This window comes from Vidua macroura, chromosome 5 (assembly GCF_024509145.1).
Source record: "Vidua macroura isolate BioBank_ID:100142 chromosome 5, ASM2450914v1, whole genome shotgun sequence".
NCBI lineage: Eukaryota > Metazoa > Chordata > Aves > Passeriformes > Viduidae > Vidua > Vidua macroura.
Genome location: NC_071575.1, coordinates 72,780,503 through 72,802,728, shown reverse-complemented (window position 1 = coordinate 72,802,728; position 22,226 = coordinate 72,780,503). Strand labels below are relative to the sequence as shown.

Here is a 22,226-nt window from a genome sequence, read left to right as displayed (position 1 = left end):
AGAGGATCCGCCAAAATCCCTCCTGGGAGGAGGTGGGAACGGTCGGCCCCGGGGGAGAGGAGGCTCAGGGGGATTTTAGCCGTGGATAGCAGGATGGGAAAAGAGGGGAAAAATTCTTCTCAGCGCTGCCCAGTGGTGGCAGAAGTTAAAATAAACCGCCCCAAAATTTAAAAAAAAAAAAAAAATCCACCCCAAAACACCACCAGCAACACAAGAAATCAGTACAGGCACACAGAGAAATTGTGGGATATTCAAAATCCTCGGGAATAGCCAAAATCCTGCTCGTGCGGGATTTAGGGGGCAGCTGGATGGGGTTATCCCGGGATTTAGGGGGCAGCTGGATGGGGTTATCCCGGGATTTAGGGGGCAGCTGGATGGGGTTATCCCAGGATTTAGGGGGCAGCTGGATGGGGTTATCCCAGCTGGATGGGGTTATCCCGGGATTTAGGGGTGCGGATGGATGGGTTTATCCCGGGATTTAGAGGGTAGTTGGATGGGGTTATCCCGGGATTTAGGGGGTAGTTGGATGGGGTTATCCCTGCTGGATGAGGTTATCCCGGGATTTAGGGGGCAGCTGTATGGGGTTATCCCGGGATTTAGGGGGTAGTTGGATGGGGTTGTCCCTGCTGGATGTGCTTATCCCGGGATTCAGGGGAGCAGCTGGATGGGGTTATCCCAGCTGGATGGGGCTATCCCGGGATTTAGGGGGGGGAAGTTGGATGGGATTATCCCAGGATTTAGGGGTGCGGATGGATGGGGTTATCCCGGGATTTAGAGGGTAGTTGGATGGGGTTATCCCGGGATTTAGGGGGTAGTTGGATGGGGTTATCCCTGCTGGATGAGGTTATCCCGGGATTTAGGGGGCAGCTGTATGGGGTTATCCCGGGATTTAGGGGGTAGTTGGATGGGGTTGTCCCTGCTGGATGTGCTTATCCCGGGATTCAGGGGAGCAGCTGGATGGGGTTATCCCAGCTGGATGGGGCTATCCCGGGATTTAGGGGGGGGAAGTTGGATGGGATTATCCCAGGATTTAGGGGTGCGGTTGGATGGGGTTATCCCGGGATTTAGGGGGTAGTTGGATGGGGTTATCCCAGCTGGATGAGGTTATCCCGGGATTTATGGGAACTGCTGTATGGGGTTATCCCAGCTGGACGGGGCTATCCCGGGATTCAGGGGTCCGAGCTGCCCCCGGGATTGGCCCGGGCGAGCTCCAGCCTGAAGCCCCGGTGATCCCGGGCCAATTCCTGCCGCTCCCGGAGCGTCCCCGCATCCTCCCCCGTGCCGCTGGCGCCGCCCGAGGCGCAGATGGAGCGGAGCAGACGCTGTCTGTGGGAAGTGGCGTCGGGAACACGCCCGGGGACAGCTCCAGCTGGCGCCTGCGGGGTGGCGGCGGCTGCGCGGGGACATCCCGGAGCCATCTGTCACCCGCAGCCTGCCCAGAACCGCCCCCAGCCCCGGAGCTTCCCGTGGGGAGCGATCCCGGCTCTGCCCGGCCCCCTGCGGGAGGCGGGGAAGGATTTGGGATCGGAGCTGGGATCGGGGAGCGGCGGTGACGATGGAGCTGCCCCTGAGGGGACACAAATCTTCGGGATCAGAGCTGGGATCAGGCAGAGGCGGTGACACCGGAGCGGTCCCAAAGGGACACAGCCCCTCCATGGCCGCTCTTCCCTGATCCCTCCTGCTGGAAACGCCCCAGTTCCAGGGGAGCTGCGGCTGCCCCATCCCGGGAATCGCCGCTGGCCACCTGGGGTGGCCCGGGCACGGCGGGAGGTGGCCCTGCCCGCGGCGCGGGTGGCACCGCGCGCTCGCTGCGGTCCCTGCCCCGCCCCAACCGTTCCAAGGTTCCACCGCTCTGTGACATCACCGCGGCCCGGTGGCACCGGAGGTGACAGCTCTGCCCCGGCTCTGCCACCTGCGCTGGCACCGATGGCTTTGCTGGCGCTGCTCGTCCTGCTGGCCCTGGCCGGGCCCGTCTGGGCCACCTGGGACACCTGCAGGTCGGTGGCCCCGGGGGGCTCGGGGACGCTCGGGGGCTTCCCTGGCACAGCCCGGGCACAGAGGAGCCCCTCGGGGTCCCTGTCCCCGCTGTCCCCGAGCAGGGCAGTGATGGCTCTGTGCTTCCAGAGGCACCTGCGGGCTCCGGCCCATGGCCTTCGACCACAGCTCCGTGGCTGCCGAATACTCCCAGGACAGCGACTACGAGCCCTTGGATTCTTCCGATGGCGCCTCCCTGGACAAGGGTGGCGCCGGGGTCCACCCGGGGGCCTGGCCCGGTGTCATCAGCGTCCAGGCCACCCTGGAGAACGGCACGTGGCACATGTGCTCGGGGGCACTCATCCACCCCCAGTGGGTGCTCACGGTGGCCCAGTGCTTCGCCAGGGCCGGGTAAGGGGGAGCAGGGACAGGGGTGTCCCCCCAAAAGGGTCAGGGGTGTCCCCTCAGCAGGGTCAGGGGTGTCCCTACAGCAGGGATAGGGGTGTACCCCCAAAAGGGACAGGGGTGTCCCCTCAGCAGGGACGGGGGTGTCCCCTCAGCAGGGTCAGGGGTGTACCCACAGCAGGGACAGGGGTGTCCCTACAGCAGGGATAGGGGTGTACCCCCAAAAGGGACAGGGGTATCCCCTCAGTGGGGCAGGGGTGTCCCCTCAGTAGGGACAGGGGTGTCCCCTCAGCAGGGTCAGGGGTGTACCCCCAAAAGGGACAGGGATGTCCCCTCAGCAGGGACAGGGGTGTCCCTACAGCAGGGATAGGGGTGTACCCCCAAAAGGGACAGGGGTGTCCCCTCAGGAGGATCAGGGATGTCCCCACAGCAGGGCCGGGGTTGTCCCCACAGCACAGGGAGGTGCCCAGAGCAGGAAGGGCGTTGTGCTGCCGCAGCCCCCGGCTCTGCTCCCTGTCACCCCTCTCCCCATCTCCTGCTCCTCAGGGACATCTCCAGGTGGGAAGTGGTGATCGGAGCCACGGATCTGAGCCAGCCGGGCCCTGAGGCCGAGCTGCGCCACATCCAGACCCTCCTGGTGCACCAATATTACGACCCCGCCACGGCCAGGAACAACATCGCCCTGCTGGAGCTGGACCAGCCCGTGGAGTGCAGCGACTACATCCAGCTGGGCTGCGTGCCCGACAGCTCCCTGGCCGTGCCCGAGCTGAAGACCTGCTACATGGCGGGCTGGAGAGCCACCCCGGACAGCGGTCAGTGCCCGCCCGGGGCTGGGGACGAGCTGGGGACAACAGAGACGTGGCTGGGCTGGCCCGGGGCAGAGGCCAAAGCTGCAGGAGCCGGGCCCTCGGTGCCCAGAGTTCTGGGCAGGGACACGGCGGGACAGGGGCACAGCCCGGGCCGGGGGCTCTGCCCTGCGAGGTGCCGGGTGCTCAGTGCCCTCTGTGCCCGCAGCCCCCGGCCCGCGCCTGGTGCTGCAGGAGGCCAAGGTGCGGCTCATCGACGTCCAGCTGTGCAACAGCAGCCGCTGGTACGGGGGGGCCGTGCACCCCCAGGACCTGTGCGCGGGGTACCCGCGGGGCGGCATCGACACCTGCCAGGTGGGGCTGGGCCGGGGCTGGGCACAGCGACCGTGAGCCAGCCACGGCCCCGTGGGACCCCCAGAGCCAGCACAGGGACCCTGAGCCAGCCACGGCCCCGTGGGACCCCCAGAGCCAGCACAGGGACCCTGAGCCCCAAAATGGCCCCGTGGGACCCCCAGAGCCAGCACAGGGACCCTGAGCCCCAAAATGTCCCCGTGGGACCCCCAGAGCCAGCACAGGGACCCTGAGCCCCAAAATGCCCCCGTGGGACCCCCAGAGCCAGCACAGGGACCCTGAGCCCCAAAATGGCCCCGTGGGACCCCCAGAGCCAGCACAGGGACCCTGAGCCCCAAAATGCCCCCGTGGGACCCCCAGAGCCAGCACAGGGACCCTGATCCAGTCACGGCCCCGTGGGACCCCCAGAGCCAGCACAGGGACCCTGAGCCCCAAAATGGCCCCGTGGGACCCCCAGAGCCAGCACAGGGACCCTGAGCCCCATCCCTGCCCTGGCACCGTCCGCTGCCCCCCCAGCCCCGTGTCCCCAGCACTGAGGGGTGTCCCTTTCCCCATCCCCGTGTCCCTGCCCAGCGTCCCCTCGTCCCCAAGGCTGGCCCCGTGCCCACAGCGCCCACCCAGCGCTCCCGGCAGCCCCAGGTGTGGCTGTCCCGGCCCTGCCCTTCCCTGCCCGGCCCTGCTGCCCACCCTGAGCCGCTGCCAGCCCGCAGCCCCCAGCCCCGGAGCGGGGGCCTTGCCATGGGAATGCCCCCAGGAATGGAGCTCTGGAGGGGTCGGGATGGGCAGGGCCAGGCCCGGCCTGGCGCAGCCCCTGACCCCTCTCTCCTGGCGCAGGGGGACATCGGGGGTCCCCTGGTCTGCAAGGACAACGCCGGTGACTACTTCTGGCTGGTGGGACTGGCCAGCTGGGGCAAGGGCTGCGCCGGGGCCAAGCGGCCCGGGGTGTTCACCTCCACCCAGCACTTCCACACCTGGATCCAGGTGCAGATGGGGCTGCTGCCACCAGAAGCTGACGCTCCTGCACCCGAGCCCTTCCCGAGCCCAGAGGAAGAGCCCGAGGCGGACTCGGGCCGTGAGGTGAATCCCAACCCCGACGACTCGGAGGATTACACGGGGATTTCATTCCAACAGCAGATCCTGGGGAAATTCCTGAACCTGCTGCTGGAGCTCCTGCATTTCCTGAAGGGAGACAAAGCCTGAGCAGCGGGATGAGCTGATCCAGTTGTGGCCACCTTTCCTTGCCGGGGCCGTGGCTGCGGGGCCAGGCCAGCGCCGGTGCCCGGGGCTGCTGTGCCCTGCCCACGCTCAGCCCTGCGCCCGCCCCGGCGCTGAATCCAGCCTGTGCTTGAATTAGAGTTGTTCCACTTCCCAGCCAGCCGCCTTGTCCAGTTCGCTCTCCCGGGGAAAACAAGGGTGGCACAATCTGGGGGAGAAGGGCGGGCTTGGGACTGGTTTGGGGGCACAGCCGGGGAGGGGAGGATGGGCCTGGAGGTGGAGAGAGGGAGAAACTTCTCCAGGCCAGGCTCCCCCGGCAGAGCCTCAGCTGTGCCGGCGCCGGGAAAAGCCCTTGAGAGGGACGGGAACGGGCACAGCTGGAGCTGCCACCCCGGAGCCCTGGGGAGGTGCTGGAGGTGCCACCCTGAGCTGCTGCTGCCACCCGCGGCTGTCCCCTCTGCCACCAGCTCGTGTCTCTGAGGCTGCCGGGACCCCTCCCGCTGCTCCTGCTGTAGGAGCAGGACCCGGGCTCTGCCCCGGGGGTCCCGGCGGTGCCACCGGAGGAACGGGCAGGGACAGATGCCAGGAGGCAGAACTGCCCCGGGCAGTGCCCGGCCCTGAGCGGAGCCCAGAGCGGGGTGGAGCCTCCTCCCTGGGGATGTCCCCGAGCTGCCCCGAGGCCACCCCGCGCTCTGCCACGTCCCTCCCTGCCGCGCCCCATTCCCAGCTGCCCCGTGCCGCGCATGGCGCGGCCGCTCGGGGACTACAACTCCCGGCACGCCCCGCGGCCGCGCGGCCGCCATGTGCATCACGTGAGCGGCTCGGGCACTGCCGGCACCGCCCCGGGACGGCACCGGGACAGCGCCGGGACAGCGCCGGGACGGCACCGGGACAGCACCGGGACACGGGGCGACACGGCCAGGACAGCGCCATGGGGCCGCACGGCCGGCACCGCCCCTGCCTGCTGCTCCTGCTGCTGCCGCCGCTGCTGCCGCTGCCGCCCGTGCGCGCCGCCGCCGCCGCCGCCGCCGCCGCCCGGCCCAACTTCGTGCTGGTGCTGGCGGACGATCTGGGCTTCGGGGACCTGGGCAGCTACGGGCACCCCTCGTCCGCCACGCCGCACCTGGACCGGCTGGCGGCCCGCGGGCTGCGCTTCACCGACTTCTACAGCAGCGCCGCCGTCTGCAGCCCGTCCCGGTACGGCCCCCGCGGCGGGGGACGGGCGGGGACCGAGCTGGGGTGTCCCGGGATAAACGGCGGGGACCGAGCTGCGGTGTCCCGGGATAAACGGGCGGTGATGGACGCGCAGTGTCCCGGATAAACGGGCGGGGATGGACGCGCGGTGTCCCGGGATAAACGGGCGGGGTTGGAGCTGAGGGTGTCCCGGGATAAACGGGCGGTGATGGACCCGCCGTGTCCCGGGAGAGGCAAGGGGATAAAGCCACCGTGTCCCGGGACAATGCGGGTGAATCTGCGGTGTCCCGGGATAGACGGGTGGTGATGAACCCGCCGTATCCCGACATAAACCGGCAGTGATGGACCTGCGGTGTCCCGGGATAGATGGAGGGAACCCACCGTGTCCCGGCAAGGACGGGCAGTGATGACCGCGCCGTGGCCCGGGAGAGACGGAGGGATAAACCCTCCGTTGTCCCGGGGACGGACGGGCGGTGCTGCCCCCGCGGTGTCCCGGGATGTCCCCACGGTGTCCGGGGTGTCCCTGCGGTGTCCCGGGATAAAGGGGCGGTGCTGTCCCCGCGGTGTCTGGGGATGTTCCCGCGGTATCCCGGGACGGACGGGCGGTGCCGGGATGTCCCCGCGGTGTCCTGGGATAAAGGGGCGATGCTGCCCCTGCGGTGTCCCGGGATGTCCCCACAGTGTCCCGGGATGTCCCCCGCGGTGCCCCGGGACGGACTGGCGGTGTCCGGGGTGTCCCCCACGGTGCCCGCGGTGTCCCCGCGGTGTCCCGGGACGGACGGGCGGGTGTCCGGGGAATGTCCCCCGCGGTGCCCGGGGTGTCCCAGCGGTGTCCCGGGAGTAAAGGGGCGGTGCTGCCCCGCGGTGCCCGGGATGTCCCCACAGTGTCCCGGGATGTTCCCGCGGTGTCCGGGATCTCCCCGCGGTGTCCCGGGATGGACGGGCAGAGCCCGGGGTGTCCCCGCGGTGTCCGGGATGTCCCCACAGTGCCTCGGGATGTCCCCGCGGTGCCCGGGGTGTCCCCGCGGTGTCCCGGGATAAAAGGGGCGGTGCTGTCCCCACGGTGCCCGCGGTGTCCCCGCGGTGTCCCGGGATAAAGGAGCGGTGTCCCGGGATGTCCCCGCGGTGTCCGGGATCTCCCCACAGTGTCCCGGGATGGACGGGCGGAGCCCGGGCTGTCCCCGCGGTGTCCCGGGATAAAGGGGCGGTGCTGTCCCCGCGGTGTCCGGGATGTCCCCGCGGTGCCCGCGGTGTCCCCGCGGTGTCCCCGCGGTGCCCGGGATGTCCCCACAGTGTCCCGCGGTGTCCCCGCGGTGTCCCGGGATAAAGGGGCGGTGCTGCCCCGCGGTGTCCGGGGTGTCCCCGCGGTGTCCCCGGGATGGACGGGCGGTGTCCCGGGATAAAGGATGGACGGGCGGTGTCCCGGGATAAAGGGGCGGTGCTGCCCCCGCGGTGTCCTCGCGGTGTCCCCGCGGTGTCCCGGGATAAAGGGGCGGTGCTGCCCCCGCGGTGTCCCCGCGGTGTCCCCGCGGTGTCCCGGGATAAAGGGGCGGTGCTGCCCCCGCGGTGTCCCCGCGGTGTCCCGGGATAAAGGGGCGGTGCTGTCCCCGCGGTGTCCCCGCGGTGTCCCCGCGGTGTCCCGGCATAAAGGGGCGGTGCTGCCCCCGCGGTGTCCGCGGTGTCCCCGCGGTGTCCCGGGATAAAGGGGCGGTGCTGTCCCCGCGGTGTCCCCGCGGTGTCCCGGGATAAAGGGGCGGTGCTGTCCCCGCGGTGTCCCCGCGGTGTCCCGGGATAAAGGGGCGGTGCTGCCCCCGCGGTGTCCCCGCGGTGTCCCCGCGGTGTCCCCGCGGTGCCCGGCACGCCCCGCTGAGCGTGCCCGTGTCGCCGCTCCGCAGGGCCGCGCTGCTGACCGGCCGGCTGCCGGTGCGCTCCGGGATCTACCCGGGCGTGTTCGAGCCGGGCTCGCGGGGCGGGCTCCCGCTGGCCGAGGTCACGCTGGCCGAGCTGCTCAAGGCTCGGGGCTACGCCACGGCCATGGTGGGCAAGTGGCACCTGGGCTACGGCAACAACGGCTCCTTCCTGCCCGTGCACCAGGGCTTCGATGACTTCCTGGGGGTGCCCTACTCCCACGACCAGGTGAGCGCGGATTCGGGGGGCACGGCCCCAGGGGCTGCGGGGGGCACGGCGCCCTCGGAGGGGCGGAGAAATTTTAATATTCGATATTGATACATTGCGAAATTTTTAACTTGGATTGGATGTGAGACGCCTAATGTTTAAAAAATGAATAAATTAAGTAAATAAGTAAATAATGTTAGAGATGAACTATATATAAATGAAATGTTATAAATATTATTAAAATGCGCATATGATATATATTATATATTATATATTATATATTATATATTATATATTATATATTATATATTATATATTATGTAATATAATATATTATATGTATATGGATATAATATAATATATAATATGTAATATTATATAATATATTCTATTATAACATATAAATATAATATATAATATATAATATATAATATATAATATATAATAAAAATATATGATATTGTATATTGTATATTATGCGATCTATGATATATTGTGTATAATACGTATAATATCTATAATATATAATATATTCTGTATATTACATATAATACATATAAGATATATAATATATATTATTAAATATTAATTAGACATTATATGAAAATAAATTAATTTTTAAAATATTAATATAAAACATATTTAAAAGGCAAAATATTTTTAAAAAGAAAAAACATAATATAATATAATATAATATAATATAATATAATATAATATAATATAATAGTATTATAATACAATATAATATATATTATAATACAACATAATATATATTATAATACAATATAATATAATACAATATAATATAATAGTAATATAATATAATATAATATAATATAATATAATATAATACAATATAATATAATATAATAGTATTATAATAATATAATATATTATACATTATATAATATATATAATTAAAACATTATTGGTATATTATACATTATATTATATTATATTATATTATATTATATTATATTATATTATATTATATTATATTATATTATATTTATTATATATAATCTATATTATATATAATCTATGTTATATATAATCTATTTTATATATAAAATTTATATTATAACTTATATCTTCTATAATGTGATATATATATTATATCTATTACATCAACAATATATCACCATGATTTTAATCTAACAATACCCGATTAATGTAGCTCGCGTTCCAAAGTAAGCACACAAGCACTCAGCCCGCCGCGCTCCCCCTCGCCCTGCGCTAAATCCGCCCCTCCGCGCTAAGGAGCCGCAGGCGGGGCGCGCACTCAGCGCCGCGTCCCGCAGGGCCCGTGCCAGAACCTGACGTGCTTCCCGCCGGACACCAAGTGCTTCGGGACGTGCGAGCAGGGCGCGGTGGCCGTGCCGCTGCTGCGCGGCCGCGGGATCGTGCAGCAGCCCGTGTCCCTGCCCGCGCTGGCGCCGCTCTACGGCCGCTTCTGCCGCGACTTCATCGCCCGCTGCGCCCGCCTGCGCCGGCCCTTCCTGCTCTACTACGCGTCACACGTGCGGAGCGGCGGGGAGAGGGACAGGGAGAGGGGAAAAGGGAAATGGGAGAGGGGAAATGGGAAATGGGAAAGGGGAAAGGGAGAGGGAAAGGGAGAAGGGGAAAGGGAGAGGGAAAGGGGAAGGGGAAAGGGGAAAGGGAGAGGGAAAGGGGAAGGGGAAAGGGAAAAGGGAAGGGGAAAGGGGAAAGGGAGAGGGAAAGGGGAAAGGGGAAATGGGAAAAGGGAAATGGGAAAGGAAAGGGAAGGGGAAAGGGAAAAGGGAAAAGGGAGAGGGGAGAGGGAAAGGGAGAAGGGGAAAGGGAGAAGGGGAAAGGGAGAGGGAAAGGGGAAGGGGAAAGGGGAAAGGGAGAGGGAAAGGGAAAGGGAAAGGGAGAAGGGAAGGGGAAAGGGGAAAGGGAAAGGGAGAAGGGGAAAGGGAGAGGGAAAGGGGAAGGGGAAAGGGAAAGGGAGAAGGGGAAGGGGAAAGGGAAAGGGGAAAGGGGAAAGGGAAAGGGAGAAGGGGAAAGGGAAAAGGGAAATGGGAAAAGGGAAATGGGAAGGGAAAAGAGAAATGGGAAGGGAAAAGGGAAGGGGAAAGGAAAAGGGAGAGGGAAGGGGCAAGGGGAAAGGGAAAGGGAAAAGGGAAATGGGAAAGGGGAAGGGAAAAGGGAAAAGGGAGAGGGAAAGGGGAAGGGAAAGGGAGAAGGGGAAAGGGAAAAGGGAAATGGGAAATGGGAAGGGAAAAGGGAGAGGGAAAGGGGAAGGGAAAAGGGGAGCGGGAAAAGGGAGGGAGCCCAAGTCCCATGGGGAGAACAGGGAAGCATCTCCCCTCCTGCCACCCCAAAATCTGCTCCTGGGTGACCTGGGCTTGCTACTCCCAATCCTGTTGGGACGGTGCCTCCAAGCTGCTGCTCCCTGGACCTTTTCCCCTCTTCCCTGCGCCATGCCGGGGGGAAAACCTCCCCGCTGCGCCACCGCTGAGACTCGGGGACAAAACCTCCTCTCGGCCGGTGGCTTTTGTCACCTCCCGGGGTGCTGGCCGTCCCCGCGGGGCTGGCTGACCCGGGTGCCCCGTCCCTTTGGCAGCACACGCACTACCCGCAGTTTGCCAGCCGGGAGTTCGCGGGCGCCACGCGCCGGGGACCCTTCGGGGACGCGCTGACCGAGTTCGACGGCGCGGTGGGACAGCTGCTGCAGGCCCTGCAGGACAACGGCCTGGAGAACTCCACGCTGGTCTTCGTCACCTCTGACAACGGGTGAGGGGCTGGCACGGGACGGGGGGGGGCGCGGGGCACCCGTGTGGCACCGCCCGCTGTCACCCCCGCTGCTGCTCTGGAGGGGACACGGGGTGTGAGCTCGGTGCTGTGGGACACAAACGGCACAGGGGTTGGGTCAGGTGTGTGACACACCCCAAATGTCACCCTGGGGTTGGGTCAGGTGTGTGACACACCCCAAATGTCACCCAGGGGTTGGGTCAGGTGTGTGACACCCCCCAAATGGCACCCAGGGGTTGGGTCAGGTGTGTGACACCCCCAAATGTCACCCAGGGGTTGGGTTAGGTGTGTGACACACCCCAAATGTCACCCAGGGGTTGGGTTAGGTGTGTGACACACCCCAAATGTCACAGGGGTTGGGTCAGGTGTGTGACACCCCCCAAATGGCACCCTGGGGATGGGTCACCAATGTGACACCCCCCAAATGTCCTCCAGGGGTTGGGTCAGGTGTGTGACACCCCCCAAATGTCACCCTGGGGTTGGGTCAGGTGTGTGACACCCCCCAAATGTCACCCAGGGGTTGGGTCACCAGTGTGACACCCCCCAAATGTCCTCCAGGGGTTGGGTCAGGTGTGTGACACTCCCAAATGTCACCCAGGGTTTGGGTCAGGTGTGTGACACCCCCAAATGTCACCCAGGGGTTGGGTCAGGTGTGTGACACACCCTAAATGTCACCCAGGGGTTGGGTCAGGTGTGTGACACACCCCAAATGTCACCCTGGGGTTGGGTCAGGTGTATGACACACTCCAAATGTCACCCTGGGGTTGGGTCAGGTGTGTGACACCCCCAAATGTCACCCTGGGGTTGGGTCAGGTGTATGACACACTCCAAATGTCACCCTGGGGTTGTGCCACCAATGTGACACCCCCAGATGTCCCCCCGGGTTAGGGTCACCAGTGTGACACTCCCAAATGTCCTCCAGGGGTTGTGCCACCAATGTGACACCCCCCAAATGTCCTCCACGGGTTGGGTCGGGTGTGTGACACCCCCAGATGTCATCTAATGTTTGTGCCAGGCATGTGACACCCCCAAATGTCACCCTGGGGCTGGGTCAGGTGTGTGACACCGCCCAAATGTCACCCAGGGGTTGGGTCACCAGTGTGACACCCCCAAATGTCACCCAGGGGCTGGGTCAGGTGTGTGACACCCCCCAAATGTCACCCAGGGGTTGGGTCAGGTGTGTGACACCCCCAAATGTCACCCAGGGGTTGTGCCAGGCGTGTGACGCCCCCAAATGTCCCCGGAGGTTTGGGTCAGGTGTGTGACACCCCAAATGTCCCCGGAGGTCTGGGTCACCACGGTGACACCCCCAAATGTCCCCGGAGGTTTGGGTCACCAGTGTGACACCCCCAAATGTCACCCAGGGGTTGTGCCAGGCGTGTGACCCCCCCAAATGTCCCCGGAGGTTTGGCTCACCAGGGTGACACCCCCAGATGTCCCCGGAGGTCTGGGTCACCAGGGTGGCACCCCCAGATGTCCCCGGAGGTCTGGGTCACCAGGGTGGCACCCCCAGATGTCCCCGGAGGTCTGGGTCACCAGGGTGGCACCCCCAAATGTCCCCGGAGGTCTGGGTCACCAGGGTGGCATCCCCAGATGTCCCCGGAGGTCTGGGTCACCAGGGTGGCACCCCCAAATGTCCCCGGAGGTTTGGGTCCCCAGGGTGGCACCCCCAGATGTCCCCGGAGGTTTGGGTCAGGTGTGTGACACCCCAGATGTCCCCGGAGGTCTGGGTCCCCAGGGTGGCAGCCCCAGCTGGCCCTGGCGCGCGGTGACGGCGTGTCCTTGTCCCCAGCCCCTCCACCCTGCGCATGGCACGCGGGGGCAGCGCCGGCCACCTCAGGTGTGGCAAGGGCACGACCTACGAGGGGGGCATGAGGGAGCCCGCCCTGGCGTACTGGCCCGGCAGGATCGCGCCAGGTGAGCCGCGCTGGGCCGGGACAGAGCCGGGATAGACCCGGGACAAACGGGGCACAAATCTGGGATAAACCCGGGTCAAATCCAGGATAAACCTGGGCTAAATCCAGGATAAACTGGGGACAAACCCAGGACAAACCTGGGACAAATCCAGGATAAACCTGGGACAAATCCAGGACAAACCTGGGACAAATCCAGGATAAACCTGGGACAAATCCAGGATACACTGGGGACAAACCCGGGACAAACCTGGGCCAAACCCATGACAAACCCGGGCCAGACCCAGGGACAAACCCATGACAAACCCGGGCCAGACCCAGGGCCAAACCTGGGCCAGACCCAGGGCCAAACCCATGACAAACCCGGGCCAGACCCAGGGCCAAACCCATGACAAACCCAGGCCAGACCCAGGGACAAACCTGGGCCAGACCCAGGGCCAAACCCGGGCCAAACCCAGGCCAGACCCAGGGACAAACCTGGGACAAACCCATGACAAACCCGGGACAAACCCAGGGCCAAACCCAGGGCCAAACCCGGGACAAACCCGGAATAAATTTGGGACAAACCTGGTACAAACCTGGGCCAAACCCAGGCCAAACCTGGGCCAGACCCAGGGCCAAACCCGGGCCAAACCCAGGCCAGACCCAGGGACAAACCTGGGACAAACCCATGACAAACCCAGGACAAACCCAGGGCCAAACCCAGGGACAAACCCGGAATAAATTTGGGACAAACCTGGTACAAACCTGGGCCAAACCCAGGCCAAACCTGGGCCAGACCCAGGGCCAAACCCGGGCCAAACCCGTGCCAGACCCAGGGCCAAACCCAGGGACAAACCCGTGCCAGACCCAGGCCAAACCCGTTGCAAACCCGTTGCAAAGCCGTGCCAGACCCGTGCCAAAGGCGGGCCAGCGGGTGACGCTGTCCCCGCGGCAGGGGTGACGCACGAGCTGGCCAGCACGCTGGACATCCTGCCCACGCTGGCCGCGCTGGCCGGCGCTGCCCTGCCCCAGGTGGCCCTGGACGGCTTCGACCTGAGCCCGCTGCTCCTCGGCCAGGGCAAGGTGAGTCCTGTGCAGTGCACGAAGGCGGCCGCTTGGCTGCTCAACTACAGCTAGCGCGAGAAATTTAAATGTATTTAAATTGTGAGTAACTATAATAGCTAAATAATAGTAATAGTAATAGTAATAGTAATAGTAATAGTAATAATAGTAATAGTAATAATAATAATAATAATAATAATAATAATAATGATAATAATAATAATAATTTTAAAATAATTAAAATTAATTAATAATTAATAATAAATAAAAATATTTAATTAAGATATAATATTATAGAATATAGAATATAGAATATAGAATAGAGAATAATATTTTTAAAAATAATTAATAAAATTTTAAATAGTAATAATAATGATAATAATGATAATAATAATAATAAAACTCCCTTTTTTTCCGTGCAGAAAAGCTGATTTTTAGTAGTATATTTAAAATCAATTAAAAATAATATAATATAATATAATATAATATAATATAATATAATATAATATAATAATATCGTATTTTATCATCTCCTATCATACTATATCATATTATATCGTATTATATTATATAATATTATATTATACCATATTATACCATATTGTACCATATTATATAATATTATATATCATACCATATATTATATTATATTATATTATATTATATTATATTATATTATATTATATTATATTATATTATATTATATTATATTATATATATCACATCATACGATATACGATACAATATATCACGATATAACATAACCTGGAGGAGCAGCAGCAGCCGGGACGGGGCGCACCCGGGGCTGGCAGCTCCTCCAGCCGTGCCCGGGCTCCGTGTCCGCTGCCAGCCCGGTCCCGGCCGCGGTGTCGGGGCTGTGGCCGGGTCCAGCCGGGGCTACCGGGGCTGCCGGAGCTGCCAGCACTGCCGGGGCTACCGGGGCTGCCAGCACTGCCGGGGCTACCGGAGCTGCCAGCACTGCCGGGGCTACCGGGGCTGCCAGCACTGCCGGGGCTACCGGGGCTGCCAGCACTGCCGGGGCTACCGGAGCTGCCGGAGCTGCCGGCACTGCCGGAGGTACCGGAGCTACCGGAGCTGCCAGCACTGCCGGGGCTACCGGGGCTGCCAGCACTGCCGGGGCTACCGGAGCTGCCGGCACTGCCGGAGGTACCGGAGCTACCGGAGCTGCCGGCACTGCCGGGGCTACCGGGGCTGCCGGAGCTGCCAGCACTGCCGGGGCTGCCAGCACTACCGGGGCTACCGGGGCTGCCAGCACTGCCGGAGCTGCCGGAGCCGCCGGGGCTACCGGGGCTGCCAGCACTGCCGGAGCTGCCGGAGCTGCCGGGGCTGCCGGCGGCGCTGACCCCGCTGTCCGCAGAGCCCCCGCCGCGCCGTGTTCTTCTTCCCGCCGGCCCCCGACCCCCTGCACGGCCCCTTCGCCGTCCGCCTGGGCAAGTACAAGGCGCACTACTTCACCCAAGGTCAGCGCTTGCCTTTGGGGGGGTTTTTTGGGGGGGGGGGATTTTTTTAACGGGGGGTTTTGGGGAAGGGCTCCGGCTGCGCGGAGCTCCGGGAGAAGGGTGCGAGCTCAGCCTGCCGGCGTGGCTCAGGTTCCTTCCACAGCGACACCACCCCGGACCAGGCGTGCCACGGGCTGACCCCGCTGACCCCGCACCTGCCCCCGCTGCTCTTCGACCTGGAGGCGGACCCCGCGGAGAACTACGACCTGCTGCAGGGCCGGCCGGGCCCCGAGGTGCTGCAGGCGCTCAAGGACATCACCCTGCAGAAGGTGCTGCTGGAGCAGCGCCTGCAGTTCGGGGAGAGCCAGATCGGGAAGGGCCAGGACCCCGCGCTGCAGCCCTGCTGCGCCCCCAACTGCAGCCCCAAACCTTCCTGCTGCCGCTGCTCCCCGCAGTGACGCCCCAAAGGCGCCCGGCCCCGTCCCAAATGACCCGGCTCAGCCTCGGGGCTGCCCCACGGCTCGGGGACCCCTGGGATTCACGGGGAGCTGCGGTGGAAGAGGAGCAGGGAGACCCCAAAAAAGCGATGCTCCATGATCCGTGTGGGACGTTCCAGGGGAAGCCTTGGGCAGAATCCTGACCCGTTCCAGGATCCCTGGCCTGTTCCAGGATCCCTGATGCGTTCCAGGATCCTGAACCATTCCAGGATCCTGACAGTTCCAGGATCCCTGACCCATTCCAGTATCCTGACCCATTCCAGTATCCCTGACCTGTTCCAGGATCCCTGACCCCTTCCAGGATCCCTGACCAGTTCCAGGATCCCTGATGCGTTCCAGGATCCCTGACCCATTCCAGGATCCTGACCTATTCCAGGATCCATGACCCGTTCCAGGATCCCTCATGCGTTCCAGGATCCCTGACCCCTTCCAGGATCCTGACCCGTTCCCAGATCCTGACCCATTCCAGGATCCCTGACCCATTCCAGGATCCCTGACCCGTTCCAGGATCCCTGACCCATTCCAGTATCCTGAAGCATTCCAGGATCCCTGACCTATTCCAGGATCCCTAATCCCATTCCAGGATCCTGACAGTTCCAGGATCCCTGACCCGTTCCAGCATCCCTGACCCATTCCAGGAGGATCACCACGCTCCAGCACCTCCCCCAGAGCCAGGACAGCTCCTGGGATCCCTCTGGAGCAGAGGGAACGTCCCGGATCCAGGGATCCCAGCTGGCACCGAGGGCACAGCAGGGCGAGTGGCACGGGGGGGCTCAGAGACACGAGCTGGTGGCAGAGGGGACAGCCGCGGGTGGCAGCAGCAGCTCAGGGTGGCACCTCCAGCACCTCCCCAGGGCTCCGGGGTGGCAGCTCCAGCTGTGCCCGTTCCCGTCCCTCTCAAGGGCTTTTCCCGGCGCCGGCACAGCTGAGGCTCTGCCGGGGGAGCCTGGCCTGGAGAAGTTTCTCCCTCTCTCCACCTCCAGGCCCATCCTCCCCTCCCCGGCTGTGCCGCCAAACCAGTCCCAAGCCCGCCCTTCTCCCCCAGATTGTGCCAGCCTTGTTTTCCCCAGGAGAGCAAAAATGTGGATAAGGGGTGTGTGATTTTGGCCACGGGGATCATTTTTTTTGCAGCAGCTGGGAGTGGGGCATGTCCAGGACCCAGGGCAACGACACTGGCACTGTGCCCCCCTCTCACTTCCATGGACAAGGGCATTATTTCCGGGATAAAACACGGTGGGGTGTTCTCAGAGGGTTTCCATGTAAATCACTGCTTTGTCTTACACCTTTTCTAATTAACATTGCTGCAAATAATTGTCTGATTCCTCATCTCGTGGCTGTGTGCAGTAAATTGTTTCTAACCCCTGATCCCTGATCTTTGCCTTTTGTGGAAGGGGCAGGAGCGCGGGCTTGGTTTTAGGATCCCTAAACTAGAGAATTCCACCCCTAGACCCCCGCCACGGGCAACACAACTTTAATCCAAGGATTAAATCGATCTGAGCATCCGTGAGGTGGGCTCAGGGCGGGAGCAGGGGCAGGGCACAGCAGCCCTGGGCACCGGGAATGACCTGGGCCAAAGCCACGGCCCCAGCCAGGGGCTGCTGGAGATCCTCTGCAGCCAGAACTGGATCCGCTGCCCCTCCTGCTCACCCTGTCCTGTCCTTCAGGAGCTCCAACACCTCGTGCAGCCTCCTGAGGAATCCTGTCAGGGTCTCCTTTGGGAAGGAAATGTCCGTGACCGGCTCGCTGCTCTCTGGTTCTGGTGGCTCCGGTTCTGGTGGCTCCGGTTCTGGAGGCTCCGGCGAGTTCAGGGTGGCCTTTGGTGCTGGTGGTGGCCCTGTCGGGCCGGGGCCGGCGTGGGCACGGATCCAGGAGTAGAAGTGCTGGGTGGAGGTGAAGATGCCAGGCCTCCTGGCCCTGGCGCAGCCCTTGCCCCAGCTGGCCAGTCCCACCAGCCAGAAGTAGTCACCGGCGTTGTCCTTGCAGACCAGGGGACCCCCGATGTCCCCCTGCGCCAGGAGAGAGGGGTCAGGGGCTGCGCCAGGCCGGGCCTGGCCCTGCCCATCCCGACCCCTCCAGAGCTCCATTCCTGGGGGCATTCCCATGGCAAGGCCCCCGCTCCGGGGCTGGGGGCTGCGGGCTGGCAGCGGCTCAGGGTGGGCAGCAGGGCCGGGCAGGGAAGGGCAGGGCCGGGACAGCCACACCTGGGGCTGCCGGGAGCGCTGGGTGGGCGCTGTGGGCACGGGGCCAGCCTTGGGGACGAGGGGACGCTGGGCAGGGACACGGGGATGGGGAAAGGGACACCCCTCAGTGCTGGGGACACGGGGCTGGGGGGGCAGCGGACGGTGCCAGGGCAGGGATGGGGCTCAGGGTCCCTGTGCTGGCTCTGGGGGTCCCACGGGGCCATTTTGGGGCTCAGGGTCCCTGTGCTGGCTCTGGGGGTCCCACGGGGCCATTTTGGGGCTCAGGGTCCCTGTGCTGGCTCTGGGGGTCCCACGGGGCCCTGTGGGGGCTCAGGGTCCCTGTGCTGGCTCTGGGGGTCCCACGGGGGCATTTTGGGGCTCAGGGTCCCTGTGCTGGCTCTGGGGGTCCCACGGGGCCATTTTGGGGCTCAGGGTCCCTGTGCTGGCTCTGGGGGTCCCACGGGGCCGTGGCTGGCTCAGGGTCCCTGTGCTGGCTCTGGGGGTCCCACGGGGCCCTGTGGGGGCTCAGGGTCCCTGTGCTGGCTCTGGGGGTCCCACGGGGCCATTTTGGGGCTCAGGGTCCCTGTGCTGGCTCTGGGGGTCCCACGGGGGCATTTTGGGGCTCAGGGTCCCTGTGCTGGCTCTGGGGGTCCCACGGGGCCGTGGCTGGCTCAGGGTCGCTGTGCCCAGCCCCGGCCCAGCCCCACCTGGCAGGTGTCGATGCCGCCCCGCGGGTACCCCGCGCACAGGTCCTGGGGGTGCACGGCCCCCCCGTACCAGCGGCTGCTGTTGCACAGCTGGACGTCGATGAGCCGCACCTTGGCCTCCTGCAGCACCAGGCGCGGGCCGGGGGCTGCGGGCACAGAGGGCACTGAGCACCCGGCACCTCGCAGGGCAGAGCCCCCGGCCCGGGCTGTGCCCCTGTCCCGCCGTGTCCCAGCCCAGAGCTCTGCAGCCTTGGCTCCTGCAGCCTTGGCCGCTGCCCTGGGCCAGCCCAGCCACGTCGCTGTTGCCCCCAGCTTGTCCCCAGCCCCGGGCGGGCACTGACCGCTGTCCGGGGTGGCTCTCCAGCCCGCCATGTAGCAGGTCTTCAGCTCGGGCACAGCCAGGGAGCTGTCGGGCACGCAGCCCAGCTGGATGTAGTCGCTGCACTCCACGGGCTGGTCCAGCTCCAGCAGCGCGATGTTGTTCCTGGCCGTGGCGGGGTCGTAGTCCTGGTGCTTCAGGAGCTGCTTGATCTGGAACGCCTCGGCCTGGGGGCCCGGCTGGGCCAGATCCGTGGCCCCGACCACCACCTTCCACTTGAGGACATCCCTGGAGGCCGTGGAGAGTGGCAGGGAGCAGTGACAGGGCTGGCACGGCCCTGCAGCTCCCGGGCCTCTGCTTGCCACAGCAGGGAGCAGGGACAGCAATGGGGCAGCACGTGGTGGTGGCAGGCCTGGCACCTGGCCCTGCTCTGGGGACATCCCTGGCATTGCCGAGGGAACATCCCTGACCATGATGGGGCACCTCCCTGACCCTGCCAAGGGGACTTCGGTGCTGTGGGGACATCCCTGTCCCTGCTGTGGGGACACCTGTAACCCTGCTCTGGGGACATCTCTGTCCTTGCTGTGGGGATACCCCAGACCCTGCTGTGGAGATGTCCCTGCCCACCCTGATCCTCCTGTGGGGAGGAGGACACCCTGACCCTGCTGTAGGGATCCCCCGACCCTGCTGTGGGAACATCCCTGATCCTCCTGAGAGAACATCCCTGCCTCTGCTGAGGGGACATTTCTGTCCCTGCTGTGGGGACACCTGTAACCCTGCTCTGGGGACATCTCTGTCCTTGCTGTGGGGATACCCCAGACCCTGCTGTGGGGACACCCTGACCCTGCTGTGGAGATGTCCCTGACCACCCTGATCCTCTTGTGGGGACACCCTGACCTTGACCCTGACCCTGCTGAGGAACATCCCTGGGGGATGCCTGCTGTGGGAACATCCCTGATCCTCCTGAGAGAACATCCCTGCCTCTGCTGTGGGGACACCCCGTCCCTGCTGTGGAGACATCCTTGTCCCTGCTGTGGGGACACCCCAGACCCTGCTGTGGGGACACCCAGACCCTGCTGTGGGGACACCGCTGTCCCTGCTGTGGGGATACCCCAGACCCTGCTGTGGGGACACCCAAACCCTGCTGTGGAGATGTCCCTGCCCACCCTGATCCTCTTGTGGGGACACTGCTGTCCCTGCTGTGGGGACACCCTGTCCCTGCCGTGGGCACATCCTTGTCCCTGCTGTGGGGACACCCTGACCCTGCTGTGGAGATGTCCCTGACCACCCTGATCCTCTTGTGGGGACACCCTGACCTTGACCCTGACCCTGCTGGGGAACATCCCTGGGGGATCCCTGCTGTGGGAACATCCCTGATCCTCCTGAGAGAACATCCCTGCCTCTGCTGAGGGGACACCCCTGTCCCTGCTGTGGGGACATCCTTGTCCCTGCTGTGGGGACACCTGTAATCCTGCTGCGGGGACATCTCTGTCCTTGCTGTGAGGACATCTCTGTCCTTGCTATGGGGAAAACCCTGACCCTGCTGTGGGGATGTCCCTGCCCACCCTGATCCTCTTGTGGGGACACTGCTGTCCCTGCTGTGGGGACACCACTGTCCCTGCTGTGGGGACACCCTGTCCCTGTTATGGGGACACCTGTAACCCTGCTGTGGGGACACCCTGTCCCTGCTGTGGGGACACCCTGACCCTGCTGTGGGGACACTGCTGTCCCTGCTGTGGGGACACCCTGACCCTGCTGTGGGGACACCCCTGACCCTGCTGTGGGGACACCGCTGTCCCTGCTCCCCCTTACCCGGCCGTGATGAAGCAGCTGGCGGCTGTGAGGACCCAGCGGTGGCTGACGAGTGCCCCCGAGCACATGTGCCACGTGCCGTTCTCCAGGGTGACCTGGATGCTGGCGATGCCGGGCCAGGCCCCCGGGTTGACATCGAGGGTTGTGCCCTCGGCAGAATGCGAGGATCCGAACTCGGGAATGGCGGAGCTCTCGTTCAAAACCATGGGCCAGAGCCCGCAGGTGCCTCTGGAAGCACAGAGCCATCACTGCCCTGCTCGGGGACAGCGGGGACAGGGACCCCGAGGGGCTCCTCTGTGCCCGGGCTGTGCCAGGGAAGCCCCCGAGCGTCCCCGAGCCCCCCGGGGCCACCGACCTGCAGGTGTCCCAGGTGGCCCAGACGGGCCCGGCCAGGGCCAGCAGGACGAGCAGCGCCAGCAAAGCCATCGGTGCCAGCGCAGGTGGCAGAGCCGGGGCAGAGCTGTCACCTCTGGTGCCACCCACGGCCCTGGCGGTGCCCGCGGTGCCACCGGGCCGGGGTGATGTCACAGAGGGTCGGTTCCACGTTGGGGCACGGTGGCCTCGGGTGGTTTGGGTGGGAGGCAGCGCAGAGCTCTGAGCCCGGGCAGGGTTTGGGCCAAAGGGACCTTTGGGATCCCTCTGGAGCAGAGGGAACGTCCCAGATCCAGGGATCCCAGCTGGCACCGAGGGCACAGCGGGGCGAGTGGCACGGGGGGCTCAGAGACACGAGCTGGTGGCAGAGGGGACAGCCGCGGGTGGCAGCAGCAGCTCAGGGTGGCACCTCCAGCACCTCCCCAGGGCTCCGGGGTGGCAGCTCCAGCTGTGCCCGTTCCCGTCCCTCTCGAGGGCTTTTCCCGGCGCCGGCACAGCTGAGGCTCTGCCGGGGGAGCCTGGCCTGGAGAAGTTTCTCCCTCTCTCCACCTCCAGGCTGTGCTGGATCGGAGCGAAACCCACAGGAGGAATTCCCCCCCCCGCAGAACCCCACGCACCGTGCAGGGGGTCTGGAAGTCAGAGTTGAAATTTGAAGGGGAGGGTCCAATAAATGCACTGAGTACAGAAAAAATTAGCTCAAAACCACAAAGTCAGAGCGCAGCTGACAGCCCGTGGGTGGCACAGTCAGGACCAGCAGTGGTGGCAGCGCTGTTGAAGTGGCCCTGCTGGTCTGCTCCTCCTCCAGGCGTCCACTGATGGTGTTTGTGTCCCAAATCCCCAAACCTTGCGATGACATCCCCTAAAGTCCTGGCAGGAATGTCCAGAACCTCCCCCGGGGCGAGGAGTTCCGCGGTGGGCTGATGGAACCCCGTGAGTTATCGGGTATTTCTGGAATCCCTGAAGGTTGTTCTGCTGGACCCCTGAGTTCCTGGTGGCCCACGAGCAGGGATGGCCCCTCAGCGTGGGAGTTCTGACCCCAGGAGTTCCTCAGAAGGTGCCGGAGGTGCTGGAGAACCCTCAGTTACAC

General features: G+C 62.5%; 3 protein-coding genes across 4 annotated transcripts; 2 read left to right on the top strand and 1 right to left on the bottom strand.

Annotated features, from left to right (window-relative positions):
- The first annotated feature begins 1,665 nt into the window (after positions 1 to 1,665).
- On the top strand, positions 1,666 to 4,907 carry LOC128808157 (acrosin-like). Its single transcript, XM_053979001.1, has 5 exons — positions 1,666 to 1,997; positions 2,125 to 2,385; positions 2,926 to 3,191; positions 3,394 to 3,539; positions 4,371 to 4,907. The coding sequence occupies exons 1-5, from the start codon at positions 1,927 to 1,929 to the stop codon at positions 4,734 to 4,736; spliced, it is 1,110 nt and encodes a 369-aa protein (XP_053834976.1). The 5' UTR covers positions 1,666 to 1,926; the 3' UTR covers positions 4,737 to 4,907.
- Positions 4,908 to 5,613: 706 nt separating this feature from the next.
- ARSA (arylsulfatase A) lies at positions 5,614 to 17,114 on the top strand. 2 transcript variants are annotated; one of them, XM_053978970.1, is made up of 8 exons: positions 5,614 to 5,948; positions 7,841 to 8,081; positions 9,362 to 9,580; positions 10,648 to 10,817; positions 12,628 to 12,752; positions 13,686 to 13,813; positions 15,171 to 15,273; positions 15,403 to 15,802. In XM_053978970.1, exons 1-8 carry the CDS (start codon positions 5,683 to 5,685, stop codon positions 15,708 to 15,710), a joined length of 1,560 nt encoding a protein of 519 aa, XP_053834945.1. In that variant the 5' UTR covers positions 5,614 to 5,682; the 3' UTR covers positions 15,711 to 15,802. The 2 variants fall into 2 exon arrangements, with proteins under 2 accessions (XP_053834945.1, XP_053834944.1); XM_053978969.1 differs by lacking the exon at positions 13,686 to 13,813 and having other exon boundaries at positions 15,403 to 17,114.
- Positions 17,115 to 17,203: 89 nt separating this feature from the next.
- Positions 17,204 to 21,270, bottom strand: LOC128808149 (acrosin-like). The gene is made up of 5 exons (XM_053978993.1): positions 21,123 to 21,270; positions 20,768 to 20,995; positions 18,978 to 19,243; positions 18,637 to 18,782; positions 17,204 to 17,755 (listed from the first exon to the last, which is right to left on the bottom strand). The coding sequence occupies exons 1-5, from the start codon at positions 21,191 to 21,193 to the stop codon at positions 17,393 to 17,395; spliced, it is 1,074 nt and encodes a 357-aa protein (XP_053834968.1). The 5' UTR covers positions 21,194 to 21,270; the 3' UTR covers positions 17,204 to 17,392.
- Between the last annotated feature and the right edge of the window lie 956 nt (positions 21,271 to 22,226).

Bases quoted from the DNA above. Each gene is read 5' to 3' on its own strand.
- LOC128808149 (XM_053978993.1), bottom strand. From the start codon at position 21,193: ATGGCTTTGCTGGCGCTGCTCGTCCTGCTGGCCCTGGCCGGGCCCGTC. The intron at 19,244-20,767 runs GTAAGGGGGAGC...CACGGCCTCCAG, and splicing joins AGCTGCTTCATCACGGCCGG to GGATGTCCTCAAGTGGAAGG. The intron at 18,783-18,977 runs GTCAGTGCCCGC...CTGTGCCCGCAG, and splicing joins GAGAGCCACCCCGGACAGCG to CCCCCGGCCCGCGCCTGGTG.
- LOC128808157 (XM_053979001.1), top strand. From the start codon at position 1,927: ATGGCTTTGCTGGCGCTGCTCGTCCTGCTGGCCCTGGCCGGGCCCGTC. The intron at 1,998-2,124 runs GTCGGTGGCCCC...CTGTGCTTCCAG, and splicing joins GCCACCTGGGACACCTGCAG to AGGCACCTGCGGGCTCCGGC. The intron at 3,192-3,393 runs GTCAGTGCCCGC...CTGTGCCCGCAG, and splicing joins GAGAGCCACCCCGGACAGCG to CCCCCGGCCCGCGCCTGGTG.
- ARSA (XM_053978969.1), top strand. From the start codon at position 5,683: ATGGGGCCGCACGGCCGGCACCGCCCCTGCCTGCTGCTCCTGCTGCTG. The intron at 5,949-7,840 runs GTACGGCCCCCG...GCCGCTCCGCAG, and splicing joins GCCGTCTGCAGCCCGTCCCG to GGCCGCGCTGCTGACCGGCC. The intron at 12,753-15,170 runs GTGAGCCGCGCT...CGCTGTCCGCAG, and splicing joins GCCCGGCAGGATCGCGCCAG to AGCCCCCGCCGCGCCGTGTT.